The sequence below is a fragment of the Mustela erminea genome, chromosome 5 (genome assembly GCF_009829155.1).
Source record: "Mustela erminea isolate mMusErm1 chromosome 5, mMusErm1.Pri, whole genome shotgun sequence".
In the NCBI taxonomy this organism is placed as follows: Eukaryota; Metazoa; Chordata; class Mammalia; order Carnivora; family Mustelidae; genus Mustela; species Mustela erminea.
This window is the reverse complement of record NC_045618.1, coordinates 69,246,818-69,264,274: the sequence shown is the minus strand read 5'-3', so window position 1 is coordinate 69,264,274 and position 17,457 is coordinate 69,246,818. Positions and strand designations below refer to the sequence as shown.

General features: G+C 36.2%; 1 protein-coding gene across 9 annotated transcripts in view; it reads right to left on the bottom strand.

Moving 5' to 3' along the window:
* The window catches only part of GALK2 (galactokinase 2), a 112,052-nt gene that overhangs the window by 73,193 nt on the left and 21,402 nt on the right, over positions 1-17,457 (bottom strand). For 7 of the 9 annotated variants that reach the window (XM_032343665.1, XM_032343668.1, XM_032343667.1 and 4 more), the window contains 2 exons: positions 11,004-11,094; positions 7,824-7,970 (listed from right to left, as the gene is read on the bottom strand). In XM_032343665.1, coding sequence (XP_032199556.1) covers positions 7,824-7,970; positions 11,004-11,094 — 238 coding nt within the window. The remainder of the gene's footprint in view (positions 1-7,823; positions 7,971-11,003; positions 11,095-17,457) is intronic. The other 2 variants (XM_032343671.1, XM_032343670.1) reach the window with 1 other exon arrangement.

The window sequence follows — 17,457 nt, the reverse complement described above, 5'->3', positions numbered from 1 at the left end:
ATTCTGAAGGCCAAGAAATATTTAACTTAAATGTAACTATATGTAGAGAAAAATATACCCTTAAACCTTCTCAGAGAAACTCAGGAAATGAAAACTTGGACATATTTGGCACAGAATGTTGAGCATTTAATTTACTCTGCTTCTGAACCTCAAAGGTCTCTTGTACGTATGGATTTCAAACACCAAAACACTCCTCTGAAAGAGGATCAATCTGTGTCTACACGAGTAACTCGCCCCTGAAATTAAGTTATTCAAACCTGTTGAGGGACTTAAGCAACTAGAAGAGTTGTATGTCATCACATAAAATTTTGAAAAGGAATGTCATGAGGCAGCATAGGAATTTCTAGGCCTTGGCTGACACATTTTTATCAATCTGGCTCAGAGAACTGTTACAATACACTTAAGGGTTCACTCTGCCTGAAATGCCCTGGACCCCTCCCAGTACTTTGTGTCAAGACACAGCCTCTCCTTGCTTTTTTAGAACTTACCACTCACTTGAAAACTTCCCCATTTAGGGGAGCCTGGGTGCCTCAGTGGGTTAAGCCTCCACCTTCAGCTCAGGTCATGATCTCAGCATCCTCAGATGAGCCCTGCATCAGCTCTCTGCTCAGCACTCAGCAGGGAGCCTGCTTCCCCACTCTCTCTGCCTGCCTCTCTGCCTATTTCTGATCTCTGTCAAATAAATAACATCTTAAAAAAACAAACAAACAAACAAAAAAACCTTCCCCATTTAACAATACCAAGCAGCCATTCTTATAACCCTGTTCTCCATTTACACATAAAATACTTCAGATCTTATATGAGCTAGATGCTCAGTTAATAAGTCTTGTGAGGTACCCTTCTTTGTGCATTTAAATTCCATAAAAGCATTGACCATTCCCGTTCCTTTTCTTTTCTTTTCTTTTTATTTATTTTTTAGATTATTTTCTCCCTGGTCAGTATAGGGTACAACATACTACTTCCAACTGCAAGAAACTCAAAGCAATGTGAATCACATCTGGACACCTCAGTTCATAGCCCTCCAAAGGCTTTCTATCATACTTGGAATGAAATCCAAAGAAGACTCTATACAATGTGGCAATGTGGCCTCTGATCACCTCTCTTTAGCTTACCTCAAACCACCCAGTCTTGTCCCCCCACTCCCCCAGCCCTGCTTCCACTATTCCTCGGCTGTGAGGAACATGCTTTAGCCTTAAGGCTTTTGGATGAGCTGTTCCTTCTACTTCCCTTTTTTGCTCACTCCTTACCATAGTCTCTGTTAAAATGACTCCTCCTTAAAGAGACTTCTGACTCCTCCAAAATAGCAACTTCCCCTCACTACAGCCTATTTTTCTTCATAGCCCTGGCTGATATTCTACATTTAATTAGATAGTTGTTCATTATCTCCTACTATCACCACAGACACTAGCACTTAAGTCCCATGAAAGCAGGGGCTTCACCGATTCACAGCTGTCTCCCTAGTGCCTAGACCAAGGCCTGGCACCTGATAGGCGTACAATAAATGTCACTGAATGCTAATTCCAAGACTTAGGATAGGAAGTTTATACTGTGGCTGAAAAGCCTATCTTCTCTGGGAAGCACTCCCTCATAAATCCAGTGTTATTTGTGTTATTCCAGAATTCCCAATAACAAATAGGATTCCTGATGCCTAACCATGAGCTTCTCCAGTTTCCTCAGTGGACAGCAACCCTCAAGGAAAAGTTTTATGCCCAATTCATATTCTAAGTTACTCAGACATAACATGAATTGTATTTTTGACAAATGCCAAAAGATAACTGCATACAGAATGCCCTCCGAGCCCACAACTCTCTGTTGATCATTTCAGCCTTCATCAACCATGATCATAGGGGGTTTCTCCTCCTTAGATTTTAACATGAGGATGTAGTTCAACCGTATATTGTCACCCTACTTTCTACGGTACTGGGTGCCTCTAATTCCTAAGCCTTTCTGGACACCTGTGAATTAATTTGCCTTCCATCTGCACTTCCTTCCACAGGCACTTGGCTCTGACCTTTCTTCATTCTCCTAAGTCATGTACCATCCTTCCACTGACTTTTCATCTTTGTATCTTGTGGTTTAGGGTTATTTATGTCTCCTTGATTTATCAAAGATGAAACCTGTGCCTCCATTTTCTTGCTTTCCCTATTGTTCGGGGATGATTTTTTTGAAAAAGCAAAATAAATGAGGGCTGGAGAAAGAAAAAAGTAGATAATGTTCTTTGTTATGGAGTCTTGAAACCAGAAGTCTCTAGGCTTTTCTATTTCATAGCTCTACTTATTACACCATATTCTCTTCTCCAGTTTCCTTCTCATTCATAATTTCGGTCTTCCAGAATTTCTGGGTGATTAGCCATCTTGTTTTAGTGGTTTCAGCCATAAAACATTTCATTTATTAATGAGTTAACAAATTCCAAATCTACTTATCATATCTCATTTACAGTAATTATTATCTGCAATTTAACAGGGACTGCTGGATATACATATTAATTGGAAGGGGATTAGTTGTCAATTGGGAGAAATCAGTCACTAGTCTCCTGCGGGACTTACCTTTCTTATCAGATAGGTTGGTTATTCTCCATTTGCCTTTCTGGCCCTCCATTCTCACACTTCTCTGTACCCCAGAAGACAGACCTCTATGGACAACTCCCCTCGTCCATTCCCACTCACTGCCATTCCTACCCACTTCACTCTTTCCCACCTCATTACATCTCTGGCAACATTACTCTACAGCCATAGCTCCTAAAGTACAATAGCTTCTGGTTTCACAAGGGAAATCTTCCTAGTTGGTTCCCCTGAACCTACCCACATCTATATAAACAGTCTCCTTATTAAACTGTCTTCAGTTATACCCTGTATGCCATTTCTTTCTTATTAGACACTGACTGATACATCAGTTTAAAAAAAAAATTGGGGGGTCCCTGGGTGGCTCAGTGGGTTAAGCCTCTGCCTTCACTCAGGTCATGATCTCAGGGTCCTGGGATCAAGCCCCACGTCAGGCTCTCTGCTCAGCAGGGAGCCTGATTCCCCCTTCTCTCTATGCCTGTCTCTCTGCCTATCTATGATCTCTGTCTGTCACATAAATAAATAAAATATTTAAAAAAAAAATTTGAACTAGCTCATCTCTAAAGTCCATTGAGTTCTTACATTCTATGTCAACAATTAGCACTTAACTATAAAGACTCTGAGGAAATCAGGCTTCCTTTCAATTAAGATTCTATCTCACTGCCTTCGGCCCAGGTCATGATCCGGGGTCCTGGGATCAAGTCCCACATCGGGCTCTCTGCTGGGCCGGGAGTCTGCTTCCTCCTCTCTCTCTCTGTGCCTGCCTCTCTGCCTACTTGTGATCTCTCTGTCAAATAAATAAATAAAATCTTAAAAAAAAAATTCTATCTCATTACAGCAAAGAAACTCTCCTAAATAATGATATAAGACCTTATGAAATATTAAGTATTGTCAGTGCAAATTAGACGAGCAGGGAAAGCTAGAATATACATATTGTTCCCTTTAGGTAATAAAGTCAGTTCTAGTAAAAGTATATTTGCTATTTTTTATTCATTTTTTTAATCAAGGTATAACTAACATATTAGTTTCATGTATACAACATAATTAGTTTCATGTATACAACAGATTTGATATCTGTATATATTGTGAAATGATCATAATAAGTCTAATTAGCATCTATCACATACCTAGTGATAGAATTTTATTTTCTTGTGATGAGAACCTTTAGATTTATTCTCTTAGCAACTTTTAAATACGCAATGCAGTACTGTTAACTATAGTTACCATTTTGTACATTACATCCCATGATTTATTTTATAACTGGGAGTTTGTACCTTTTGACTCCCTCTACCCATTTTGCCCATCCCCCAACAATCACCTCTGGCAACAACTAATTTGTTCTCTGTATCTATTAGCTCCAGTTTTTTAAAAAAAATTTAGAAGTACCTGTGTGGCTCAGCTAGTTAAGCATCCAACTCTTGATTTCAGTTCACGTCATGATCTCAGGATTATGAGATCAAACCTCACATTGGGCTTCACATTGGGTGTGGAGTCTGCTTGAGATTTGCTCTCTCCCTCTGCCCCTCCCCCTACCTCTCTCTCCCTATCTAAGAGAAAACAACAAAACATTAAAAAAATTTTTAGATTGCACAAGTGAAATCAAACATAATTGTCTTTTCCTGTATGACTTATTTCACTTAGCACAATGCTCTTAAGTTCCCTCCATGTTGTTGCAATTGGCAAGATTTCATTCTTTTTTGTGGTTAACTAAAATGTCATTGTACATATATATATACACCATATTTCCTTTATGCATTCATCCATCAACAGATACTTAGGTTGTGTCTGTACCTTTACTACTGCAATTTTAATGCTTCAGTGTACATAGGGGTGCATACATATTGTTTCAAGTTAATGTTTTCAATTTCTTCAAATAAATACCCAAAAATGCAATTGCTGGAGCATATGGTCTATTTTTAATTTTGTGAAGAATATCCATACTGTTTTCCATAATGGCTGCACCAATTTACATTCCCACCAACAGTGTACAAGCATTCCCTTTCTCTGCATCTTCACCAACAACTTGTTATTTTTTTATCTTTTGATACTAGCCATTTTGACAGGTGTGAGGTAATATTTCATTGTGGTTTAGATTTGCATTTCCCTGATGGTAAGTGATGCTGAACATCTTTTCAGGTGTGTGTTGGCCATCTATATGTCTTCTCTGGAAAAATGTTGACTCAGATACTCTGTCCATTTTTAATTATATTGTTTGTTTTTATGCTACTGAGTTGTATAAGTTTTTTATATATGTTGTCATTAGTTAATTGACCATATATGCATGGGTTTATTTCTGGGCTCTTAATTCTGTTCCATTGATCCATGTGTCTCTTTTTATGTCAACACATTTGTTATTTTTTTACTTTGAAAACACAGAGGCAGCCAAAATTAATTCCTAAGTTTCAAGTGTTTTTTTCTTCATCATTATTTCTTCTTTTCCCTTAGATATTTATACCATTAAAAAGCCCAAAAAAGTGAAAAATATAAGTTTCACCAATCCTCTTATTAATATATTAATTTCTTGACCTTACCCCCATGACAGACATCATTTTATCTCTTTCACCAGGCACAGTCAGAATTTTTGTATCCACTGGACTTTCCCACTTTCTCACTTCTCATAGACACTTTAACATATTCCTATTTTAAATTGTTCTTGCCAAGGTTTTCTTCAACTTCTCTGATGCCAAATCTAATGAAGGTTAGTCCTTGTCTCACTTGACATCCCAGCAGCATTTGACACCACTGTTTTCATGAAATAGTCTCTTTTTTGTCTTTGCTGTTGCCTTACCTTTTTTTTTTTTTAAAGATTCATTTATTTTAGCAAGGGAGCACACATGCACAATTGCAAGTGGAGGAGGAGGAGAGGGAGAGAATTTGAAGCAGACACTGCTGAGGGTGGAGCCCAATGTGGGGCTCAATACCACAACCCCAAGATCATGACTGGAGTCAAACCAAAAATCAGATGCTTAACCCACCTAGCCACCCAGGTGCCCCTATCGAGATACCATTATTATTATTTTTTTTTCTATGTCTATATATTTTTAATTAGATCAAAAATGCATTTATTATTGCATGTATTATTTTCACAAAGTGTTCTATTAGAAAACATACACAAAAATTTTTAAATTAGATTTTACAAAGAGAAATAAAAGTTTTTGTATTTTTAAAAAATCTTTTTTTTTTTCCTTCTATCTATCTGATTATTTCTCAGTCTCTTCAGTGGACATTTCTTCTTAAGCCCATCCTTCAAATGTTCATGCTTGTCAGAACCTTGTCCTAGTCTTCCTTGTCCTTCTACCTACATTCTTCCACTGGTTGTTCTCCCCCATCCCTATAGCTTCAAAACCCAGTTATATACAAATTACTCTCAAATGGGCCATCTCCAGTTCAGATCCTCCTCCTTATCTTCAAGGATATTGTTTGTGACTAAATACTATATAACTCTATCAGTATTCCCACAGAGACCCCTCCCTATCAACATTTCAATTTCATCTACATTCCTTATTCCAACAAATCACACCAAGCCAGACACCTGGGTAAAATCCTTGACTCTTCTCTGTGCCTCATTCCCAAACCCAATCAATGAGCAAGTCTTATTGATTCTGTCTGAGATGTACTTTAAGTCTATGATCCAAGTCTCTCCATTATCACTGCCATTTCTCTAGACCAAATCATTTCCCTACTACCAATATTGTTACTACCCTCATATCTAGATTTCATAATAGAGCCAGAGTGATCTTTCTAAAATATAGGCATGATAATATTACCCTCTTTCTAAAAGCCTGAAATGGTTTTACACTGCTATCAAGATAAAGACTAAATTCCTCAACATGGCTCACAAGGCCCAACATCTGGTCTCCTACTCTGTTATCCAAATTACTCCAGCCAAATTAAGCCCCTTTTAGTTCTTCCAACAATCTATGATCACTCTTACTCTAGATATTCCCACGTAAGTTTCCCTCCACCTGATACATGCCTATTGATGTTACCAGTGCTTTCATGCTATTAGTATTTCTTGACAAACATCTAAAAATGCCTGTGTCTCAGTTGAGATATTCCATGCTCTCTAAATCTGCATTTAGCCACTCATCACAACCTACTATAGTTGTCTGTTACTTGTCTCTGTTCCCATTTCAGATCATAAGCACTGTGAGGGTTAAAACTGGACCTATCATAGCTCCAGTGCTTTGAACATTACCTGGTACAAAGTAGCCACTAAATAAATAATGTTGAATGATGACTAAATGAATAAATAAATAGATCATCAGATTAAACATAGTACTACTGGAAACACATTTCACATATGGATTTCTTTCCCTGGCTTTCTTTCCTCTCAATAAACAAAAAACAAGTAATTTGCTCTTCTCACCAAATAAGCCATGGCTCACAGAGGACTAATTAAGGTATACTTATACATGACAGACAAGAGAACTCTATCTGAGCCTTTGCTTTCTCCTTTATTTTTCTTTCCTCTTGTATATAAAATTTTCAAAATGAAAATTTAAACAGGCTGACCAAGCATGTGGCGGACTGTCTCTTGATCTGCCTGATGCCCTTCCCAAACCACCTATAAATGGGATGTGTATGGGATTAAAAAAGAACCTATGATAACATTTTGTTTGAACCAGAACTCCAAAGCATTAATAAAAGCTGAGCACACCTGCTCTGAACTGCAAAGTTAGAGATTTATGTGAACTTGTAAAGTTGAGGCTTTCTGACCTTTCGTAGGATTTATGTTTCCTTTAAATAAGCATTTCCTCTTTGTAATGCAATATTTTTTTTTTAAGTTTATTTAAGTGACTAACCTGCTGGTATAAACAGATATGCTGTTCAGTTCCTTTATTGCCTGGTCTTTACCCTTTTTACCCAGTGCCTGTCAAATATTTAATTTAAGGTTTTGGTTGAAAATAAGCAGATTCAACTATGAGGCCTACAATTTCTTGGTCTAAACTGAACTTGTTAGTGAGGTGATCCAAAAAGATATCCATGCACTCAAACTCCACAATTAATGTAAGAGCACAGAGCATTTTAATACAGATATTCACAGAGCTGCTCCCTATTTGCAAAGTATCAGATACTTTATAGTGGTTTATCACAAGCAGGACTTATTAATTTTTAGGTTACAGAGCATTCCCATGTGTAGAGTCCTTTCAGGTAAGACAAAGTTTGTAATCGAAGAAAGATTTTATAATTTGGAGATTCAGATATTAATGGCTTTACAAAGAGAGAGTTCTGTGAGGCTAACACATTTATGTTGGTTACCTTAGATAGGTTCATTCCCAGCACTGTGAGTGTCACCAAGCCAGCACAACAGACTAAAGCACTGGAGCTGGAGAGTCCAGAACTTGGTGGGATGTTTCCATCCACTAAGCAATTCATTCCAGTCAGGTTGCTAAGACCAAAGTGTTCCTAAGAATAGAAGGAAAAAACAGTGCTAGTAACTTCGGTGTTAGATTCGAGGTCTAGCAAACATTCTTTCATTCTCCAGAGAGCAAACATTTATCAATGGACTTATTATGCTATTTATAGAAACTACTTGTGCAATTCAGTTTAGTTGAGTCTATACATGATATTTCATTTAATGGTTCTTGGCTACAGGGTTTGGTAATCTGTAGATTATTTTTTACTTTGTTCAACAAAAAGCTATTGATCCATTTCCTAAAATTGCCTTGAGACATCTTTTTCTTGAACATTAATTGACTTAAGCAAATGTAAAATAAATTAAACAATTATAATTCCATTTCTCAAGTAACAAGATAAGAAATACACAATATTAGTGAGGCAGATTAAAGCTCCATGTAACACAGCCCAACACAATATGACTGTGAAAGTCTAACATCAAGCAGCAGCTTGTTTCTATTGAGTATTTCTTCAGAAGTTCTCAACTTCAGTTCCATTTTACTTATGGAAAAATCTACGTACCAAAAGATTAAAAATTTTTTCCAACATTGCATATAGGGAGCTAGGGGTAGGACCCAGGTCTCTGATTTCTGGTTGAGAACTTCTCCACTGCAGTCAGTAACACGGGCCAGCATACTGTCACTATGATTTAATGTAACTGAGCTATATGAGGAAATCCAGATTTTTACTAGAGTTTATAGACACAGTTAAGCCATATGGTAGCTTTCAAGACAGCCAAATTAGAATTCAAGCACAAATGAGAACACAGACTCTAAATGGAGTAGAGAAACTCTTATTTCTACAATTAGGAAAGAAAGAAATAATGAGAAATAATGAGACTCTGATATAAAGATGGAAATCTCTAGGATACTTAGATGAATATCTAGCATGACACTTAAGATGATATTATATCATAACCTTTGTGGTTTAGGATTAAAAATAAATTCAAGGCCACCCCATTTTCAAGAAAAAATACCACATGTTTGCAAATTACTCAAAAAGCTCAAGACCAAAGTACAAAATACTATTATATTACATAATTATGCATTTCATCATACATATTATTCTAGGGAGAAATTTCAATAAACTAGTTAGAATAACCAAAGTAACAACAAAACTCTGCAAATTAAAGGCTGTTTTTTTTCCCTTAATTTCTTGTCCTTTTTTCCTATGTTGGCAAAACTCACACACCACAAAAAAAGAGATTCTGTTGGATGTACTTCTCTTCTTGATTTCAAGTCATCTAAAAATTTCCTTTCCAGAAATACAAACAAATTATAAATTGAAACACTGCTGCTGCCAATGCCCTTTCATACAGAACATCAGACAGCTTGTTTTTTAAAAAAAAATCCTTGGAGAATGCTATATATTTAACCATAAACTGATCCTCAGTGTATCTTGAATGTGAATCATACTTAGAAACTTATCACGCAATGTTTAAATTAAAATGTACAACAGATTCAAAAACGTAAATGGATTTTGCCAAATTCTGTAATAGCTCTATCCCAAAAGGATAACATGTTCAATTTAATATAAACAGATTATCCTCTGAAATTTCCTAGTATTTGAATTTGAAGTTTTCTAAACAGGCTAACTTTTAAATTAATTCTCTGCCAAAAATTTGCTATACAAACCTACTTTAGCACATTAAGTTGTCAAACCAAAAAAGAAGGCTTTAAGGCCTCAAATTTTCAAAAGCAGAAAGCAACAAGCAGTATTTAGGTCACTTACCCATATGCTATAAAAAGCATGTTGCTATAAGAAAGATCAAATTGCATTTGTCAGGCAAATCCTTCCAAATACTGTAATTCCCTCTAATGCATTTGATAAGCCAGATAACTTTGAAGATTTAAAAGCTGCCAATATCTATTCCCATAAGTTATTACCATGTGTCTCGATAAAGAAGAAAGAAAAATAAAAAAAGAGGAAGGAAGGAAAAGAAAGAAAGAAAGAAGAATGAAGGAAAGGAAGAGAGGGAAGAAAGAGGAAGGGAGAGAAGAAACGAATGCAGGAACTCTAAGACCAGAACCACCAAAATCTGAGTGTAGGACTACATATCAGAAATAAATCTGATGCTTTCCTGGAATGAAATATGCCACTGAGTCCTAGGCTACTTGTGACAAAGCTTCAGATAGGACCACCAGACAGCAAGGAACACAAGCTCTCTAAAACATTTTAACAAATCAAATTGACTTACACTTTTTTATTTTGGAGAAAAAGTAGAAATATTTCATTTTCTTATTCTTGTCCATGACATTAGAGATGTTCCTGATAATTAGTCAATGTTTCTAAGAAAAATACTTATTCTAATAAACTTTACTACCTCTTTTTTTTTACCCTATCTAAAATGGTAATAACAATACTAGTTTATTTACTGAATGCCTACTGTGTGTCAAGCACTGTGTAATCCTTGTAACAACTCTTTGCTGGATAGCAAGGACATCATTATACAGATAACAAACCTGACACTTAAAGAGGCTGAATTAACACAGATTCAAACCTAGGGCTGTATGACTAAATCCTACTACAGTATATACCTATACCTATATATATTTTGTTAAGATCTTATTTTTTATTTGACAGAGAGAGAGATCACAAGTAGGCAGAGTACAGCAAGCAGAGAGAGGAGGAAGCAGGCTCCCCGCTGAGCAGAGAGCCCGATGTGGGGCTCGATCCCAGGACCCTGAGATCATGACCTGAGCCAAGGGCAGAGGCTTTAACCCACTGAGCCACCCAGGCACCTATACCTACCTATTTTTAGAACAAATATATTAATAGACTGCATCCTTCAAAAGAAAATTTGAACAAAGATTTTTTTAAAAAGAGGATTTTCATCAGATGCAACTGATTTATGAACAGACATTACTGCTCCCTGTGAACCCCAGTGAACAGTCATACCTGCCTCATCCTCTAAAATAAAATAATAGAAATATTCATTACCTTTAAAGATGACAAAAAATAAATAGTAAATTTTTTAAAACCTTGATATATAATACACACTTTAAGTTCAACAGCTAATAGTTGCCTGATAAACCAATTTACCTGAATTCCTTTAAATCCACATAGGAAATAGTTGTGCCACAGAGGCTTGGTTTTGTCAATCTGAATATTATTAGAACTAGTACTGAAGTCCCTGCAAAAACAAAAGACACCATTAATTTAAGGCGAGAGGCTGCAAAATACATGGCTGACTGCTGCCATCTTGTGCCACAAGAGTGGTACTGAAATTTCATTCTCCATTTATTTTCATCTATGTACTTCACAGTCTACCAAAAACAACAAACATCCCCACACACTAAAAGGTAAGGGAAGTTGCGGTGACCTTAACAACTAAACTACTTCTTATTGACCCTTTTTATTCCTGAAACATAGAGGAACCAATATATTTCAACATAATCTACACCACCTTTTATTTCATGATGGTCCTTGTTAAGCTGATTTATAAACCACCTAAATGCTTATCCAAGGGGTTTGCTGTTTGGCATATCTCTAATTTTAACAGAACTCAAACACTTCTCTCCCCACACTCTTTGCCACCTATCCAATTTTACCATCTTCACAGTTTAAGAAGAAGATGGGGGGAAAAAACAAATAATGATTCTAAAGGATCATAACTTGTTAAATAAGATTCATGAGTCTATACTGATATAAATTAACAAATGAAAAACTACCTAAATGAAGGAGAAGGAAAATCTCTTCCTTAGAGTAAAACGTCAAAGAATAAATGAAGTAGAAATGGTGGAAATAAAAAAATCTCTATGTGGTAAACTCCATGATAATTGTTTCAGGAAAGAATCATCAATGGATGCTAAAGTTAAGGAGAAAAAGTTTGATAAGAAACAAAACATTTACATAGACTCAAAGTATTTCTCCATCAGATGCTTATTATAAAGGGAAAAAAATAGTAATTTTATGGCAAAGAAATCTGACAGACACCACCTCAACAAAATGATCAAAATTAACACCATCAATAAAGGGACATCATATGTCCCCTTGATATCATGAACTGAGAACATATCAGTTGATTGTGGGAATTCTTTGTATTATTTTTGATTTCTTTGTAAGTCAAAAATTATCTCAAAATGAAAAATAGATAAAAAGGTTTCTAAATCAGCCAAAGGACAAAAAAACATGAAATGGAGGAAGATGGGGTCAAATAAAAAGTAAGGAAATAAGCAACATCCCCCATATTGACTGAATACTCTTCACATGGTTTACTAAATACCTATTATATGCCAGTCACTGTAGTAGGCGCCCTCCACACATTATCTTAACTCAGTAACATGGACACATCCTGTCCTAAGAAAAATATTTAAGTGTGCAAGGCATTCACAGGAATATAAAGAAAAACGGCACGGGCTTATCTTTTCATAAACTAGCTGAGACAACATGAACACAAATTATGATCACACACTACTGTCACGTGATGGTGTTTAATATGGAATGGGATGTGAGACCAAAAGGGCATCATCTCTATAATCAGCATATTAGAGTGAAGAGGGGAGGCCTTCCTGGTGGCTTACAGAGGTTTAGCGACTCTCCAAGGAAACACACAGTATGACTCCAGCTCACAAGCATTTTAGTGTCACCTACACAAGTTAAAATATATTGCTCACAGTCAACAAGAGGCCACAGAATTTGGAAAGTGGATAAAACTATGTTAGCAACACTGATCAGCTTCTGTTCCTAGTTAAGCAAAGATCTTGAAAGTCACCACAAAGAAAAGAAAACAGGAAGCATTCAGGGGTAGAAGAGGAAATTTGTACAGATGCACAAAGCTACATGAGAAATACAAAAGACAAAGCTGAAAAGTGTCAGTTCCTACAGAATTAGAAATATAGCCTAAAAACGTCATTTAAAAAAAACCTTGTGTGTGTGTTTTTTTAAGGATTTTATTTCTTTATTTGACAGACAGAGATCACAAGTAGGCAGAGAGGCAGGCAGAGAGAGAAAGAAGGGGAGGCAGGCTCCCTGCTGAGCAGAGAGCTCAGGATCCAGGGACCTTAGATGACCTGGGCTGAAGGCAGAGGTTTTAATCCACTGAGCCACCCAGGTGCCCCATAAATCTTTCTTTTGATTAGTTATTTCATGCCTGTTTTTTTCTAGCATCCCTGTCTTGCCTCTCTGCCCTACCATTTTCTAAGATTTACACATTTTCCAATAAACCCAACAATACCAATAAAAACCCCAATGTACTCTTTCATATTAGTTGAATAGTTGATTCTAAAATGAATAAGGAAATGCAAAAGATCTAGAACAGTGAAAATAAATTTGAAAAAGACAAACAATGTTAGAGGATTTACACAACCTGATTCTAGGACTTCTTATAAAGCTACGGTTTTTAATTAGAAAATCACATTCACCAATGTATTAAAAGGATGTCCACAATAGCCAAACTAAGAAAAGAGCCGAGATGTCCATCAACAGATGGATGGATAAAGATGTGTTCTTTATATACATATATACAGACATACACACACACACACACACACACACACACAAACACACACACAAAATGGAATATTACTCAGCCATCAGAAAGGATGAATACTTCCCATTTACATCAGTGTGGATGGAACCAGACAGTAGTATGCTGAGCAAAGTAAGTCAGAGAAAGACAATTATCATATGGTTTCACTCATATGTGCAATATAAAAAACACTGCAGAGGATCATAGGAAAAGGGAGGGAAATCAGAATGGAAAGAAATCAGAGAGGGAGACAAACCACAAGAGACTCTTAACTAATTGCTGGAGGGGAGGTAGGGGGTATATGGTAATTGGGTGATAGGCATTAAGGAAGGCATGTGATGTGATGAGCACTGGGTATTATATGGAACTGATGAATCAACTGATGAATAACTGAATTCTGTATCTGAAACTAATGATGTACTATAGGTTGGCTAATTGAATTTAAATTTTAAAAAATAAATCGCTTCTCGGCCTTTTGGCTAAGATCAAGTGTAAAAAAAGGATCATTCACCACAATCAAAAAGGATTTATCCTGGGGATGCAAGATGTTCAATATTTGCACATCAATGTCATATACTACATCAACAAGTCAAAGGATAAAAATCATACGATCAACTCAATAGATACAGAAAAAGTATTTGACAAAATTCAACATCTGTTCCTGATAACAACTCTCAATCAAGTGGGCTTGAGGGAACATACCTCAACATCATAAAGACTATAAATGAAAACCCACAGCTAACACCATACTCAATAGTGAAAAACTGAGAGCTGTTTAAGATCAAGAACAAGACAAGGATGTCCACTGTCCTGACTTTTATTCAACATACAGCTGGAAGTCCTAGACACAGCAATCAGACAAGAAAGAGAAGAGGTATCCATATTGGTAAGAAAGAAGTTAAACTGTCTCTATTTGCAGATGACATGATGCCATATACAGAAAACCCTAAAGACTCCATCAAAAAAACTATTAGAAGTAATAGATGAACTCAGTACAGTTGCAGGATACAAAGTTAATACCCAGAAATTGGTAACACTTCCATACATTAATAACAAAGTAGCAGAAAGAAAACAATTCCATTTACAATTGCTCTGAAAAGATTAACTTAACCAGGGAGGTGAAAGACCTGTACTCTGAACTATAAACCATTGATGAAAGAAACTGAAGACAATACAAACATATGGAAAAATATCCTATGCTCATGCATTGGAGGAATTAATACTGATAAATGTCCACACTATCCAAAGGAATCTACAAACTCAATGCAAACCCTATCAAAACATCAAAAGCATTTTTCACAGAACTATAACAAATAATCCTAAAATTTTTATGGAACCAAAAAAGATCCCAAATACCCAAAGCAATCTTGAGAAAGAAAAACAAAGCTGGAGGTACCACAATTTCAGATTTCAAGATATATTACAAATCTGCAATAATCAAAACAGTATGGAACTAGCCACAAAAACAGACACATAGATCAATGGAATGGAGTAGAGATCCCGGAATTAAACCCACACATATATTGTCATTTAATCTATGACAAAGGAGGCAAGAATATACCATAGGGAAAACACAGTGTCTCAATGAATGGTGCTGGGAAAATTAGATAACTAAATGCAAAAGAATGAAACTGGACCACTTCTAACACCATGCACAAAAATAAACTCAAAATGGATTAAAAACCTAAATGTGGATCTGAAACCATAAAATCCATAAGAGAAGAGAGGCAGTAATTTTTCTGACATCAGCAGTAGCAACATTTTTCTAGATAGGTCTCCTCAGGCAAGGGAAATGAAAACAAAAATAAACTATTGAGACTACATCAAAATAAAAAGTTTTTGGATAGCAAAGGAAACCATCAACAAAACAAAAAGGCAACCCACTGAATGGGGGAAGATATTTGCAAATGATATATCTGATAAAGGGTTAATATTCAAAATATATAAAGAAATTATATGACTCAATACCAAAAAAAACCCAATCCAATTAAAAAATGGGAAGGGGCGCCCGGGTGGCTCAGTGGCTTAAGCCTCTGCCTTCGGCCCGGGTCATGATCTCCGGGTCCTGGGATTGAGCCCCACATCGGGCTCTCTGCTTGGTGGGGAGCCTGCTTCCTGCTCTCCCTCTGCCTGCTTCTCTGACTTACTTGTGATCTCTGTCAAATAAATAAGTAAAAATTGTTTTTAAAAACTGGGGAGATGATCCAAATAGACATACAGATGGCTAACAGACAAATGAAAAGATGATCGACATCACTAATCATCAGGGAAATGCAAATCAAAACCACAATGATATATCACCTCATATCTGTAAGAATGGCTAGAATCAAAAGGTGGGGATGTGAAAAAAAAGAGCCTTCATGCATTGTTGGTGGGAAAATAAAATGGTACAGCCACTGGGGAAAACAGTATGGAAGTTCCTCAAAAAATTAAACACAGAAACATCATACAATGCAGTAATTCCACTAATAGGTGTTTACTCAAAGAAAATGAAAACACTAATTAAAAAGATATATGTACCCCTATGTTTATTGCAGCACTGTTTACAATAGTCAAGATATGGAAGTGACCTAATTGTCCACAGATAGATCAATAGATAAGGAAAATGTAGTATATATACAATAGAATATGACTCAGTCATAAAACAGATGAGATCTTGCCATTTGTCACACCATGGATGGACATAGAAAGTACTATGATAAGTGAAATAAGTCAGACAGAGAAAGACAAATACCATATGATTTCACTTATATGTGGGATCTAAAAAACAGAACAAATGAATAAACAAACAAACAAAAAGCAGAATCAGATCTCTAAATACAGAGAATAAACTGATGGTTGCCAGAAGGAAGGGAGAGGGGGGATAGGCAAAATGAGTGAAGGAGAGTGGGAGATACAAGTTTCCAGTTATGGAATGAATTAGTCACTGGAATAAAAGGCACAGCATAGGGTATATAGTCAATGATATTGTAACAGCCTTGTATGGTGACAGATGGTAGCCACACTTGTGAGCATAACATAAGGTATAGGGAAGCTGAATCACTATGTTGTATACCTAAAACTAATGTGACATTGTATATCAACTATACTCAAATAAAAAGAGTAAAAATTTTTTTAAAAAGCTATGGTTTTCAGATAGTGTGATATTGGCATAGAGATAATACATGGGGTGCCTGGGTGGTTCAGTTGATCAAGCGTCTCACTCTTGATTTTAGTTCAGGTCATGATCTCAAAGTCATGACATTGAGCCCTGAGAGGAGCTCCATGCTCAGTGCTAAGTCTGCTTGAGAGATTCTTCCTCTCCCTCTCCCTCTGCCTCTCCCGCTGCTCATGCATGTGCTCTCACTCTCTAATAAAGAAATAAATCTTATTTTAAAAGATAGACAAATAAAACACTCAATAAACAGAATAGAGTCCAGAAACAGAACCGTATATTTATTGCTACCTGCTTTTCAACAAAGTTTGTCAAGATAATTCAATAGGAAAAGATCTTTCCAACAAATGATAGGACACAATTGGATGGCTATGAGCAAAAAAATAATCCTCAACCTTCATCTCATGCCACATGTAAAAATTAAATCAAACTGGATCATAGACCTAAATTTAAGTGTTAAAATTATAAAATTTCTAGAAGAAAACACTACAAAAACTTTCAGTGCCTTGGGTTTGGCAAAAGTTTCCTAAAAAGTCAAAAACTATAAACCATGAGGGGTACCTGAGTGGCTCAGTTTGTTAAGCATCTGCCTTCAGCTCTGGTGAAGCTCATGGGCTGAGCTGAGCAGGGAGCCTTCTCCCTCTCCCTTTGCCCCTCTCCCTCCACTAGTGCTCTCTCTCTCCAGCTCTCTATATCAAATAAATAAACTATATCTTAAAAAAAAAAAGAAAGAAAAACTATATACCATGAAAAAAATCAATAAATTGCGCTTGATCAAAATTAAAAATTATTCTTCAAAAGGCATGGTAAAAAATGAAAATCCAAGGCACAGACTAGATGAAAATATATGCAAAAAATTAATCTGGGGGTGC